The 14763-nt window shown below is 50.5% G+C and overlaps 2 protein-coding genes across 3 annotated transcripts in view; one reads left to right on the forward strand and one right to left on the reverse strand.

The window, feature by feature from the left end:
* The window catches only part of VEPH1 (ventricular zone expressed PH domain containing 1), a 58675-nt gene that overhangs the window by 11553 nt on the left and 32359 nt on the right, over window positions 1-14763 (forward strand). For both annotated transcript variants that reach the window (XM_071438224.1, XM_071438225.1), the window contains 2 exons: window positions 12746-12912; window positions 14358-14567. In XM_071438224.1, the coding sequence (XP_071294325.1) occupies window positions 12746-12912; window positions 14358-14567 (377 nt within the window). The remainder of the gene's footprint in view (window positions 1-12745; window positions 12913-14357; window positions 14568-14763) is intronic.
* Window positions 1899-7948, reverse strand: PTX3 (pentraxin 3). The gene is made up of 3 exons (XM_071438241.1): window positions 7388-7948; window positions 6394-6915; window positions 1899-3253 (listed from the first exon to the last, which is right to left on the reverse strand). The coding sequence occupies exons 1-3, from the start codon at window positions 7533-7535 to the stop codon at window positions 2640-2642; spliced, it is 1284 nt and encodes a 427-aa protein (XP_071294342.1). The 5' UTR covers window positions 7536-7948; the 3' UTR covers window positions 1899-2639.

Here is a 14763-nt window from a genome sequence, read left to right on the forward strand (position 1 = left end):
TTATTCCCGGGGGACAGCAGCAGCTCTGCCCTGTAATCCGAGCGCCCCGTGGCTGCTCCACCTTCCAGGGCAGCTCAGGCATCCTGTGGTGCTGGGCTGTGGCTCAGCCTCGCTCCCCCATCTGTGTTGGCAGGGCAGGATTGCGGAGGTTTTTTCATAACTGGAGCCCAAAATGCCCAAAATGCTCTTTCCTCCGAACTGCTCCAAAGGAAAGTGCAGTTGAGCGAGGAAGGAAGGAGAGAATTGTGCTGGAGGAGGTGGGCTGGGCTGCTGGGCTCTGGGAGACCTTTGCTGCTGCTGGGGCAACAACAGACAGAACAAGAGGACACAGTCTCAAGCTGTGCCAAGGGAGATACAGGCTAGAATTAAGGAGGAAGTTTTTGACAGAAAGAATGGACAAATACTGGAATCATCTACTCAGGGAGGTAGTGGAGTCACCATCCCTTGATGTGTTTAAAAAAAGACTGGATGTGGCACTTGGTGCCATGATCTAGCTGAGGTGTTAGAACATGGGTTGGACTCGATCTTGAAGGTCTCTTCCAACCTAGAAATTCTGTGATTCTGTGAAGGAAGAGCAGAGCACTCTGGAAAAGGGAAGTTTTCCAGCTGAGTCAGTGAGGATGGAAGGCCTGTCTTAGCCTTTGGTCCTCTGCCAAACCTGAGCTGAGACAGGAGAAGGCTTCCAAGACAAAGCATTTCAGGTATGAGCTGCAGTAGGAGGAGAAGCCAGCAAGGATTTCTGGAGATCTTTTTGAGGATTTTCCTTTTCCTGCTGCATTTCAGGGACATTTGTTTTCACTTAATGGAGGGCACTGAACAGAGGGAGGATTTGAGAGTGGTTTTGCCATTGCACAATGGTGGGACCCTGAGTGTTTTTGTAACTCTGAAGATCTGGGTTTTGGCTGCCAGAGATGAACAGAGGTAGTATTTCACTGTTCTCTAGCTAAGGTTATTTGCACATATTACTTAGTGAGGGATTTTTGTCAAGTTTACTGCCAAGCATTTATAACGTAGATACATTTTTATTGCAGGGTAACAGGAGAAATCCCAGCAATCAGAGCAATTCTTTTCCCTTAAATAAGCAGTGCTGCCAAAACTTTGGAGCAGGTCGTATAACTTTAGGTATGAAGCACAACCCTCTTGAATGGCACAGGAAAGTGGAATTTACCTTTTTTTACTACTTTTGTGTCTGGGCAGCAAGGATCTGTCATGGCCAGGAGGAAGTGTAGCAGGAACATGTCAAGAAATTTGTCAAAGTGTGTTATCAGGACATCTGTGGAGAATGAAAGAAAACATGGGACTAGAGAAGAAGGATGGGCTGCTTCCAGGGGAAATAGGAATTGTTTGAATAAGACATTCCTCATGATAACTTCTTCAGAGGCTTCAACAGGTAGCAAGTAATGGTTCTTGTTGTAAATGGTTACATACCCAGTGAGTAGGGTATTCATCATTCTCTGCTTGAGCTCTGTTTTCTACACGAAAATCATCAGCAGTTCCTTGGCTCTCTGCAGCTGCTGCTGTGCTCTGTATCCAGCCCAAGGCTTTTAGGGGATTTGGGATAAGTTTGTGTGAGAGAGAAGAGAATCACTGGCACTTAGCAGCAATTCTATCTTGTACAAACTCTCTGAGGACAGCAAACAAGTCCAAATGTACCTTAAAACCTGGCCCTAGAGCACCAGGATTGTGCATGAGGTCCCTGCTCCTGTGAGATGTTGCTATTGGTGTTTTCTCTATCAGCAGCTAAAACTGCATGGTTCAAAATGTGGAAAAAGCCTCACTTGGGACTTGGTTCAGAATTTTGGTTTATGAGAAGAATAGAGAGTTTTAGTCTAGTCAAGTATCTTTATTTACAAAACAACTTTACAAAAATAATTTCAATAAAATTATCACAAAGTCAATGTACAATATAATACAGCTGAATTTCCTCCCAATGTCAGGTCAGATTATGATGGGGAATATTATTTTTATATCAATCCATGGCATAAATAATGCTTTAAACAAGGAACTAGCTTTCTTAGAGCCTACACATTACTAACAAGGATTAATAGACAACACATTTCTTGATTTGGGTGGTTCCTCTTAAAATTCACATTAGCAGTATAGAACCCAAGGACTGGAGGGAGCATGGAATGGTTTGGGTTGGAATGGACCTTAAAGCTCATCCAGTGCCACCCCCTGCCATGGGTAGGGACACTTTCCACTGTCCCAGGTGCTCCAAGCCCCAGTGTCCAACCTGGCCCGGGACACTGCCAGGAAGGAATCCAGAGGCCACAGCCACAGCTGCTGTGTTTTGCAGAGCCAGGTCAGATTTTCCTCTGCAGGGATGTTGGGAGCTCCGTTTGGCTCCTGAATGTCCATGGTGACCCTCACTTTATACATCAGAAACCCTGCACTGGAGAGGCAGAGCTGCCTGGCCCCAGGAACAGCTTTCCCAGTGCCACCCCTTGGTGTGTGGCTGTGTTTTCAGGGTTTCTCCAGGACAGCAGGCAGAGATCTATCCCATCTCCACAGTGCCTCCTTCTGTGACCTTGCAGGGCTGCTGTTGCTTGGGAATTCCAGAGGCAGGGGCTGCTGCAGCTCTGGCTGCTGCAATGTTGATGTTCAGCTCTGTGCAATCCATCCCTGTGCAGCCCCCAGCTTTAGGACACGTACTGGGCCCCTCCATAGGGCAGCACCTCGGTGACCCCCCAGCCCACCACGTTGCCCCGGGTGCCACAGGTGTCCCCCGTGCTCTGGGCTGTCACCTCGGCAGGGCTGAGCACTCGGTCCCACAGGTTAAAGCCAGTCAGCTTCCCCGAGAAGGCCAGAGCTTCGTTGAAGCCCCCTCCCACGCAGCAGCCGTTCTTCTCCTGGCCCAGCTGCAGGATGCCCCCGTCGGGGATGGTGTGGGCCCCGGCCACGTGCCAGGCGCTGGCTGCCAGCTCCCCCTGTGCCCACAGGGAGGCAGATCCGTTCTCCGAGCTCCAGGAGCCGCACAGGTGGAGCCACTTGCCAGGAACCACCACGTTGGTGGCAGCCAGCTTGTGCTGGGCACTGCCCACGGCCAGCACGGCCGAGGCCCGGCTCAGGTACAGCTGGATCTCGTAGGGGTTGAACCTGGTTCCGTAGGAGAAGACGATGGTTTTGTCCAAGGCCTCGGTCACCTTGAGCCAGATGCAGGCAGTGAAGGAGCTCAGGGTCATTCCAGAGGTGGGGTGCACGCTCCCAAAGATCTTCCTCGAGCGCATGGGGAACAGAATGGCGGTTTCACAGCCTGGAAGGGTTTAGGAGATTGTCAGGTAAACAGGAACTGGGTTATTTGTATGTGCACAGCTGGGACCTTTGACACTGCGTGGCATCATTAAGGTTGGGAAAGACCTCTGTGATCACCGAGTTGTGGCTGCCCCATCCCTGGCAGTGCCCAAGGCCAGGCTGGACACTGAGCCTTGGAGCAGCCTGGGACAGGGAAAGGTGTCCCTGCCCATGGCAGGTGGGATTGGAAGAAGATCATCTTTAAAGATCCCTTCATCCCAAATCATTCCATCATTCTGTGAACTGCCAGCCTGGCACCACCGTGTTCACCACTCAACCAGGCCCTCAAGTGCCACACCCACCCATTTTTGAGCTCTTCCACGGATGGGGACTCCATCACTCCTCTGGGCAGACTGTCCCAATGATCCAGTGCTCACTTCCAGGCTTCCCAAAGGGAGCCAAGAGCTCAGCTCATCCAGTGGGATGCAGGAACCTACCCCAGGAGGATTGGAAGGAGCTGTCAGAGCTGGTGGAGGAATTGCTGGACACTATGGCAGGAGATAATCCGGCTGCAGGAATCTCTGGGCTCTTCCCTGCCCGCACAGCGGGCACTGTACAGTCCTGGGACATCCAAAGGGTTAATGCAGCCTGTCTGCCCTGCTGCTTCCTTTGGGAAGCTCTGAACAGAGCACCACCCCTGGGAGAGGGACTCTGTCAGCCCCAGGAATTGGGTAATTCTGCCAGGTAATTGGGTAACCAACCCTCCCCCGGCGCCACTGAATGTTGTTTTATCCTCTAAGTCTGGGGTAGTGAAAATACCAATGTTGTGCAGAGGGAAGGGGTCAGGGATCCCCTCAAACAGCAGGTTTGGCATTCCCAAGAGAGGGGGGGAGGCTGTGCCTGGAGAAGGGAACTGCTGGAGGCTGTGCCATGGATAATGGGCATCAGGGCACAGGAGCTGCTGAGAAGCAGAAAATGCTGGCAGGAACATGCTGAGATGGGTTTGCTTCCTTAATTTACATGACTTCCTTTCCTGGCCCTGCCTTAGGATTTTTGGTCAGGAGTTTTCACGGGCACTGGTTAAGTGGGGGAAATTATGAGACAACTGATACTTTTTAACCAGCTCTTCTCTCATGTCCAATCAATCAAAGTGTTGAAAATAGAAATTAGATTATTTAAAACCACTAACAGAAATTTATGCAACTTGGGAAAGCAACTGGTGATCAGTGAAGCCAAGACATTTCTGGTGGTTTCTGTGCTGCTCCCTGGTTGCACCTAAGTTAATATCCAAAGTGACAGGAGGGAACAAGCAGCCCCTTCTCCAATTAAGCTGCTTCATTTCCTGTTTAAAGAAGCTGGAGGATCCGAAATGTCTAAAACGTGTGTGGAAATTTCTGCTCCAGGGAATGAAGGACTCTTTGTGCCCTCCAGGACTGAGCTGCTGTGGTATTTCATGGGCTGCTTCCCTCCAGCTTTGAGCAGATTTTACATCTCCCATTGACCCTTTTGAGGAGGAGTAGGGTCAGTGAGCAACTGCTGGGGATTCTCCTTAAAATGCTACTTAGGAGCACTATTGTGAAAAAGATTTTAATTAGAAGGCTTTCAGGCTCTATTATCAAAGCCTAAACAAAATTAAAACCAGCCTCAGTGAAGAACAAAAAAGTGTGATTAGAAAATCCCTCAAGAGTATGGCTGGCAGTAAGTCAAGATGTGAAAAATTAAAGTCAGTTGCTAAAAATTCCCTTGGAAAAAAAAAATCCAGAGAGATACTCTGAAAGTACTTAAAACATAGCCTTTAAATTTACAAGTATGGTTGTTTTATGTAAAATCATGTGGGAACCAGTGGAAATAAAGTGAATTTCCACTGATGATCCTCACTGCAGATAGAGTTTGTTGCTCTCACCTAGTGCAGAGTAGCTGCTGAGGCTGGCTGAGATACAGGGAGGTAAGGAATGAGATCATGCTCTCTGCAAGGTTTGTGTTTGGGGAAAAGAGGAATCTGCTCAAAGACCTCCTCCCAACACACAAAGACTTCTGAAGTGTTGTGATAAAGCAGTGAAAACAATTTACTTCTAAGGCTGAGTCTGCCTTGCGTGAAGGGATGGGCTCAGGTTAGGCTGGAAAGGCTTTGATGTGAACAATTCTGTGGCTTTTGTTGCCTTTGCTGTGGCAATTACTGCTCCTCTCTGCTCCCTGATGTGAGAGTTCCCTCTGGAGATGCTGCACCCCCTCCCTCCTATGCATCCACCCTGCAGGGGTAGATTTTGGGGGGGTTTAGGTGGCAATAACTCATATTTGTGGAAAGCAGAGCCATTTACCAGCAGTTAGAAGCCTGGCAGTGACAGCTCACTGGTGGGCAGGGTGATTTCAGTGCAGTTTGTCTTGCACATGGTGATTCTGCACCCACATTTCAACAAATGAGGGGCTGCTCTGCCACACCCAAGCTGCTGCTGCTGCTGCTTTTCTGGGTGTCTCCTTGCCCTGCACAAAAAGCTGAGTTTGGGATTTGAGGTGTGAGCCCACCTTCCTACAGCCACCTCTCTGACCAGTGCAAATGTTTTGGAAAAGGAAAAATCCCAACAACGGCAGCACGGGTCACTGATTTCTCTGTGCCAGTGGGAATATTCGGGGCAGAATATTCCCACTGGCATGCAGGGAATGTGCCCTCCCTGCCCTGGAAGCTGCTTGGCTGGCTGGCAGCAGCGTGCCCAGCTCTTGGGCACCGGAGCTGATGCTCATGGAGGAAGAGGAAGGAGTGGGAACATGCAGGAGAACTGGAGAGCTCCATGACTGCTGAAAACGCACAGGAGTCACCAGCTGGGAAGGCAAAAGGTGAGAGAACATAATCTGGATGTCTAAAATACATTTACTGCTCTCTGACAATGGCTTTGATCTGGGAGAGCGGGAGGAGGTGGGATCCTGGCTGGCTCTGCCCTGCACGAGGACTTTGATGAAACTTTTCTTTGATCCTATGTTTGAGAAGCTCAGTGCCTCCCTTTCCATGAGTTCTGGGGTTCCCCCCTTCACACACAGCCTGTTCCAAGCTGCCCTGCAGCTCCTGGGGCTGCTTTGGAGCCCTTGCAGAAGGAGGTGCCCTGGAGGGGGTCTGTGGATCCCTGTTAGTCTGGAGTGGCCTCCCCCGAGCTCTCAGGCTGGCCTTACCTGCTGGCAGCAGGTGCTGAGCTGCCCATTGCTGTGACGCCCTGAGCTCAGCCCGGGTCTGCTGCAGCTCCTTCCACAGCGAGCTCAGGATGAGGCTGTCCCCGGTGCTGCCGTGCTGTTTGTCCTGCTGCAGGGCTGTTTGCTGTGCCTGCTCCTCGGCCCTGCGGCGCCAGGCGCTCTCCAGCCAGCCCAGCCTCGCCGACACGTTGTGGCTCAGCTGCAGGACGTGCTGCAGAACCTTCCCTTGCTCCGACTCCTGCAGCCTCCTGGCCTCCTCAGCCTGGTCCCTGCTCCTCAGCAGCGCCTGCTCCACCTGGGACACCACGCGCGAGGTGACGGTGGCGACGGTGCCCGCCAGGGTGGTGGCCAGCTGGCTCAGCTCTGCCTTCAGAGTCTGCAGCTCCGGCCTGGGCAGCTCATCCAGAGCCTGCAGCATCATGTTCTCCTTCATCTGCGAGTTCTCCAGCATGATGAACAGCTTGTCCCACTTGCTGTGCTCCCGCTGGCAGTCGCACGAAGCAGCTGGAAGGGAACGTACGGATGTTGCTGTTCCTTGGTACCGAGTTTTACACGGCAGAGTTGGGCAAAACCTGGCTCTGTGCAAGGCTGTGTCCTCCAGACTGTCACAGAGTCGTGGGCTCAGACTGGTTTGGGCTGGAAGGGACCTTACAGACAATCTGGTTCCAGCCTCCTGCCGTGCTGGGGCCAGTGCCTTTCCCTCTGTATCAGGACAGAACCGTGCAGGGGTGTGATTACAGAGATCCTAAACCCCTGGAACAGCAGCAGCCTTTTGCAGGAAAACTGGGAAATCAAGAGCCTAAAGCACAGCCCAAGGCACCCCATCCAAGGGCTTTACCTTTACTGCCCATAACAACCCACTGCCACGAGCTTCTCCCTCTGGAAAAAGTAAATTATGTTTGCAGTAATAACTCTTACAAGAGCTAGGCAGCACCGAAGGCACTTCTGCACTTAAACTGAGTTTAAATTTACTCACCTTCCTCAGTCGCAGGAGCTGGACCTTCGATTTCATTATCCAGGTTCACGTACATGAGCTCGTAGTCATCGTCTTCACCCACCACAGAGCCAGAAGCCCTGAAAGCACAGAGCAGCGTGAGCAGGGACAGGAGCTCTCGGGGCAGCATTCTCCTGGCGCTCCCGGGGCTGTGCGGGGGCTGCAGCGGAGCCGGGGCTGTGAGAGCTGCAGGGGCCGCAGCGGAGCCGGGGCTGTGCAGGGGCTGCAGGAGCTGCAGCGGAGCCGGGGCTGTGCAGGGGCTGCAGCGGAGCCGGGGCTGTGCGGGAGCCGCAGCGGAGCCGGGGCTGTGCAGGGGCTGCAGGAGCCGGGGCTGTGCGGGAGCCGCAGCGGAGCCGGGGCTGTGCAGGGGCTGCAGCGGAGCCGGGGCTGTGAGAGCTGCAGGGGCCGCAGCGGAGCCGGGGCTGTGCGGGAGCCGCAGCGGAGCCGGGGCTGTGCAGGAGCTGCAGGAGCCGCAGCAGAGCCGCGAATGAGCGCTGGCAGCGCCCGAGCCCAATGAATGAGCGAGCGCTCCCGGCTGCGCCTTTTGGCCGGCTGGGGAAGGAAGGGAAGGGAAGGGGCGGGCAGTTTGCTCAATCCCAGCCCTCCAGGTTGGCCTGCGGGATGCTCTGAGTGGCCAAGGGGGGAGCCGGGCTCGCCCCAGGGCGGATTGGGGCTGCGCGGGTTGGGTTGGGTTGTTTTGTGTCGCTTGTGCGAAAGAAAGTGTTCCCTGCAAGTTCAGTTTGTGGTCGGTGTGTGCCAGGGCTGTGGTGGGGATTGGTAGAAAAATAAACATACCTGGAGTTGGTTTGGATACACGTGTCTGGTTTAGCTAAATAGTGCAGCTTTTTTGGAGGGTTAGGTGCTGCTGTATAATAAATTCTGTTATATACCAACAATTTATTGCTTTAAGTAATAAAGGAGAGCTCTTAAGGAGTTCTAACAGCTTGTTAGGGTCCTGCTTTTCCAGCACTAATTAGCACTTACACCACCATTACTCCGTGGCTAATCAGTTGGTGCTGTATCCTGTTTTGGGAACTGTAAATCTGCAGCTGCACAATCAGAGTTGTGCCTGTTACCTTTGAAAAAGGAAAACAAGGTGCTTTTGGATGAAACATTAATTTAGTCTAAGTCTTATTGGTATTAATCTGGTTTAAATAATGTAATCCTATTGGTTCAACAGGCTGTTAATCATGTCAGAGATGCTTTGCTTAGGTGAGATTAGGGATGATCTCATACAAATTGTGTATTGGCTATGAAACATCCAGAGAATAGCAAAAAAACCCTCCTGTAATTACATCTGACTTGGAATCTGTGCTCCCTTTCCATTTGTGTCTCTGGTTTTGCTTATACAAACCTGCACTACCTGTGCCTTGGGTGCTGGGGAGGAATTCCTCCCTGGGGACAAGGTGGGGATGGGGCACAGCTTGGACTCTGATCCTGGAGGTCCTTTCCAACCTAAATGCTTCCATGACTTTCCAGCAGGTGTGTGCCAAACCTGAGTCATCCTGGGGGAAAAACTAGTCTTGGTGCTTGAGTTTTGTCTTTGGAAACTCCCTTTGGAGTGGAAACCCATCTGCCCATGGGACACTGCAATGCGCTCCAGGGCCCTCGCTCTTCCTGAGCTCTCTGTGCTGCTGGGATGGGCAGAGCTGGAGCTCAGGGCAGCCTTTGCCAGGAGTGGTGCAGGGCTGGCACCACCCCACCACGCCCCTGGGGTCCCTCCGTGGAGTGTCCACAGCTGTAGGACACTGTGTGCTGGAATGGTGCCATTCCCAGCGTGTGGTCTGCTTGGGAAGGGTGAGGAAATCTAATCTGGAAAGTACTGGGGGTCAGGGTGGCAGGGAAGGAACAGGGAAGGAAGGCATTTAGGGAGTTGAGTGGGATGGTTTTTTCCATTCTCACACAACAAACATTTTCTTAGTTTAGACTGAGGTAGATGAAGCAAGATTGGGAACAAATGAATTATTCAGAATTCCCGATATCACCTCTGGCTGTCCAAGCTCTGGGAATCAGGGGCTTGGGGAGCTGGGTGTGCATAAATCCCCTGGGAGCCCATAAAGATGTGACAAACAAACAGCTCTGAGTATCCCTTGCTACCTCAAACATGAAAAGACCAGAAAGTGGCCAACTGGGTTGTGCCTGCTGACCTTTCTTGAGGTCTCTGAAGAACAGACCCAAACTGGGATATCTGGGATTATTTACACGTGTGTGCACACAGGTTCTTCACTTAAAAGCAATTCCATGTCAGTGAGGTCACTTCAATCTCCCTGCAGAGGGAGGGGATTGCTCTGCTTGCCTTTGCTTTCCATTTATCTTGGTTAGGGAATATCAGCCCAGCGGTGTTTGCTGCAGGAAGCTGCCCAAAGCTGTGCTAGCACAAAGTATTTTTTGTTAGAGAGGTTTGGTGGCTGCAGTCCATCATCTGTGATTGCATCACTTCTCTGATACACCCCACACTCCAAACGCTCCTTTGCCAGACTAAATAATCAGTCTTCCCTTCCAGATCCCTTCCTATCCCTGACATCCCAGCTTAGGCAATAGCATGGCTCAGGATGGTGTCTTTCCTTGCTTAAAGCTGTTATTTCTGTTTCTGCCTCTTGGATTCCTTCCCAGCACACTTCTATAGCTGGGAGGAAATTTGCCTGTCCAGGAATACGGGAATTTCATCTTTTGCAATCATTGCTGAAATTTGACTGGAGTTTAAGGGCTCTGCTCCATGTGGGCAGAAAACTCCCAGTGCAAAGAAAGGACTTAGTGCTGGAAGCACGACGTCATCTGGAGAGAAAATAATTCAGTACAAAATGTTTTGATTTCAAGCTATGACATGAGTCTATGAAAGTTCCAGTGCATCCACACTCATCCTGGGTTGGAAAGGACCCCCAAGGATCCTCCCACCCAACCCCTGGCCCTGCCCAGATATCCCAACAATCCCAGCCTGGGCATCCCTGGCAGCACTGTCCAAACTCTCCTGGCAGCCTCGGGGCTGTGCCCTGCCCTGGGGAGCCTGGGCAGTGCCAGTACCCTCTGGGGAAGAACCTTGCCCTGATCTCCAGGTGCTCCTCTGGGGGAATTGGTGCTTGGCATCAATCCCATGCAATGTTAGCGGTGACATTTTTATCCAGATCCACTGGGAAGAGTCCAGGGAACATGGTTAGAAAATGGCCAGAGTGGAGCAGTTTGCTCATCTTTTCAGGGTGATTCATCAGCAAATCTCTTTCCTTTGCCCCTGGCCTTTGTGACTGTGTAGAACAGGACAAGATTAGTTTGCCGTGTCCGTGGGGTGGGAGTGGGGTCTGGCCTGGCCTTTGGCACTGCTGGGCTGCACGGGGGGCTCGGGGCAGCCCCTGGGAAGCAGCCAGGGATTCTCCAAGCAGGACAAGGTGCAGAAGTGTGGCTGGCTGGAGTGGAGAGCCGCTCCTGAGAAGGATGGGGACCCTCAGGGATCATTACAAGCTGTTGGGCTCAGAGCTGTCTGAACCTGCCCTGAGTTATGTGCTCATTTCTTGGCTCAGGGGGAGGTTGTGAGACCCAGCTGTGTTCTGGGGTGCATTTTCTGTATCTGGCAGGAGCCCCATGTGCTCCAGTCTGAACCCAAATATCCTTTTCCTACCATCCATGAACAGATCTGCTTATCTTCTGAAATCATCCGGCTCAGATGTAAATGGGAGGAAAAGCAGCAGGCCAGAGAGCTGATTCCTCTTGGAAACCAAATCCAAAGAGGCCGTGAGGACTTCCAAGGGTTTACAGAAAGGAGCCATACTAGGTTGCAATAGGCAGATGTTTTCCATATGTTGCTCAAGTGAAACTTAAGTCCATTGAGGCAGGCATGTACTGCGATGTGAAGTTATATATTTTGGTATGAGCCTGGGCTTCAAATTGAATTATGCACAGACATCTTAAGAAAATGTGTGAGAGAGGGTTTAGCATATCTCTGTCTGTCTGCAGTTGGCTCTCTCTGGCTCCTTTCTATTCCTGGAAATGGCATCCTTAACTATTTCTGTTCAAATGCATGTTTAGCTCTCTGTGCACCAACTATTCCTTCCATGTGATGCTTATTTAATTTGAAAATCTGAATCTCAGCAAAGAAGAATTGTAATTTTTTGTCTTTTGTTGTTTCTTTGTCATTTCTCTCCTCCTTTCTTCTCTCGTTTCTTTGTTAATTGAAATCACACTTAGTTTGGCCTGGGACTCAACAGGGCATCATCCAAAACTGATAGCTCATTAAGCAGCATTCTTATGATATTCAGAAATAAAATTATAATTAATAGGAATTAGTGGGGTTTTCTTACATAGTGTTGTTACGCCTGCAATGATTTTCTCTATTTTGATAATTTTTTGGTTTCTTGGCCCAACATATAATTTTCTACAGTTTTATGCCTCCCTGGTCTCTCTGACCCAAATGTTCTGTGATTGCTAACCTGCTGTTTCCAGAGCGTGCTGGTGCTGTGGGGCTCTGCCCACTGCTGGACACTGACTGACAGCTGGTCTGGAAAGACAGATGTCTGCTAAGGAAGGCAGAAGCCTCCCTGAAATGGAAAGTGTAAACCCCCTCCCCCCAAAATATTATATTTTTGAAATTAAGGGGCTCTGAGGAAAAGCTATGGGAATAGGAATAACAGTTCTTTATTAGGAAATTTAAAAATACAAAAGTACAAAAAAGAAAACAAACCCCTGCCAGAGTGAGAGCAGTCCCTGTCCCCTGTGTGTCAGGGGGTGGCACAGCCCCATCCCATGGGGGCTCAGCCCTCCTGCAGTGCCAGCTGTGGCTCTGCTGGAGCAGGGATCCTGCACAAGGGGGGAGTTTTCCTCTGCAGCTCCAGGGCTGCTGGAGATGGGCCTGGGCTCCCTCTGGCAATGCAGGGCAGCAGAAGCTGCTCCTGTGGGAATGCAGGGCAGCAGGAAGCTGCTCCTCTGGGAATGCAGGGCAGCAGAAGCTGCTCCTCTGGGAATGCAGGGCAGCAGGAAGCTGCTCCTCTGGGAATGCAGGGCAGCAGGAAGCTGCTCCTCTGGGAATGCAGGGGGCAGAGGCTGCTGTGCTGTCCCAAAGCTCAGATTGTACCCAGGTAGGAATGCTTGGCTCCTCCCCTGGGCGGAGCATCTCCCCATGGGATGATGGAATTTGATCAGCTACACAGGGACACTCACTGGCCATGGACAGGAGATAATTAATAATTAATAACCCTTTAACAGAAGAGATCTGGAGGGAGGATCGGCTGTGGAAGGGATAAAGAAAACTGCCCAATGAAGAGCAGATAACTGCCCCAGCTCTGACAGGTGGTAAATGGGATGCTCCCCCAGGCCCAGCTCCCAGGCTGAGCTCTGTCCCTGCTGTGTCCCCAGGGAACTGGATGCTGCTGCGGGTGCTGCCCGCGCTCTATGAGAAGCAGCCGCGGCCGATCCGCGCCCGCCTGCCCGAGCTGGTGGCGCCCATGGCCCAGCTGGACCCGCCCGAGCAGCTCCACCTCCTCAGGCTCCTGCACACCGTGGCCAGGAAGAGAGAACTGGGGGTAAGCCACACCAGGAACATCTGCCTGCCCCTCCTTTTGGGGGGGTGGGTCTCACAGGCTTGGTGAGGGAGGAATGGCACCGTGCAGGGCTGTGCATTGTCACAGACATGTCTTATGAAAAATCCTTTCCTTAGAATTTTTTCTCCTGAGAAGCTGAGAGGCCTCAGGAACAAAATATAACCAATGGTTATCTGCTGCTGTGGAATGCAACAGGTGGATCTGTGATTTGTCTCATGTGGTTGTTTCTAATTAATGGCCAATCACAGTCTGGCTGTTTCCGACTTACTGGTCAGTCAGGATTTTGTTATCATTCCATTCTCTCCTTTCCTTGCAAGCCTTCTGGTGAAATCCTTTCTTCTATTCTTTTAGCATAGTTTTAATATAATATATATAATAAAATAATAAATCAAGCCTTCTGAAATGTGGAGTCAGATTCTCATCTCTTCTCTCATCCTGGGACCCCTGCGAACACCACCACAGTGTCTTCCTGTGCTAATTCCCTGTCAGTTCTCTAATTCCATCCCAAGTTCTCCACTGGATGTAAGGAGAACAGAGCAAAGACTCTACTGGACCAAAAGGTTGGGGTTAAACCATTTGTCTCCAATGTTTTTGGCTCTTCCTCTGTCAGCTGAGTGTGGATTCCCGTCACTGTGTTTCTGTCAGTATACATGAACTGCATTAAAATCCATGTCAAGCACAATTAAGATGATTTCGGAACTGATGAGAACTGATAATCCCCAAAAGAAAGAACAGAAGAAGAGGTTGTTTTTTACCCCATGTCTGTGTCTGAATGTCTTTTCCACAAACTGCAGCAGTTTCCCTGAATCCAGGGTGCATTAGTGTGCCCGTGTACCCTGAATTAATCCCTCAGTACACAACTGCATCCTGTTTGGCAGGTGACTCTGAGGACTACACCCTCAGTCTCCCGAACATTGGGTTCTTACAAGAAATGACAACTTACCTACAGCACATTTATTATGCAGAGAGGGTCTTGCCCCCCATTTTTCCCTCTATTCCAGCTCCTGACCTTGTCACATTGTTTAGTTTCTGGTGGAACCCAAAAATTTCTGCAAGTACTTTAATTTACTGTATTATTGAGGAAGGCTGAGTCTTATGTTCTTTTAATCAATAAAATAAAGACTGGCCTGGAGCAGGGAAAATATTTAGTAAACGTGGGTTTTGGTATTTTTTTTAATTGGGCATTTCCTTACTTATTTATGCATAACTGCCATATTTTAAAGCAGAGCTTACCCTTATTCCATATGTTCAGTTGAACTTGGATTGACCTCAGTGATAGCTCCATGCAAAGGTCACCAAGGGTGGAAAACTTCTATTAACTCAGAGTCTGGTGGCTTATTTTTATCACTCTGGTGGTTGTGTCTCCTCTGGTTATATGTGTTCACAATTCAAAACAGAGATCCAATTTGTTTCTGATTTTTTAACAGGTGCTGAGAGAGTGTTTGCCATTTTTATTTGCACACCTGAGGGACCCCAACCACAGCGAGGTGATTCTAAACATCCTTCTGGAAATATCCAGCTACGAACCTGCAGCCTTGGCCCCTTTTCTTCCCACACTGAGGGAAGTTGGGGAGAGTTTTCCCAGTTTGATTGGGCAGACAGCAAAAATCTTTGGAGCTGTTGGACATCTTGATGAGGTATGGTGGGAAACGAGAGGACTTGCTTGGGTTTGGGCTTGGGGTTGCTTTTATTCTCGTACAAAGTAATGCATCCACATATTTCCTATCTAGTAACCTGACTGCCCTGCCATGGAATCATGGAATGGTTTGGGTTGGGAGGGACCTTAAAGATGATCTTATTCCAGTCCTTCCCCCTTTGGCAAATAATTTGGGT

The sequence above is a fragment of the Agelaius tricolor genome, unplaced genomic scaffold (genome assembly GCF_023055355.1).
Source record: "Agelaius tricolor isolate 1412-34295 unplaced genomic scaffold, bAgeTri1.0.p SCAF_12, whole genome shotgun sequence".
In the NCBI taxonomy this organism is placed as follows: Eukaryota; Metazoa; Chordata; class Aves; order Passeriformes; family Icteridae; genus Agelaius; species Agelaius tricolor.

Bases quoted from the DNA above. Each gene is read 5' to 3' on its own strand.
- PTX3 (XM_071438241.1), bottom strand. From the start codon at position 7,535: ATGCTGCCCCGAGAGCTCCTGTCCCTGCTCACGCTGCTCTGTGCTTTC. The intron at 6,916-7,387 runs GTGAGTAAATTT...GTTCCCTTCCAG, and splicing joins AGCTCCTGCGACTGAGGAAG to CTGCTTCGTGCGACTGCCAG. The intron at 3,254-6,393 runs GTAAGGCCAGCC...AAACCCTTCCAG, and splicing joins TCAGCACCTGCTGCCAGCAG to GCTGTGAAACCGCCATTCTG.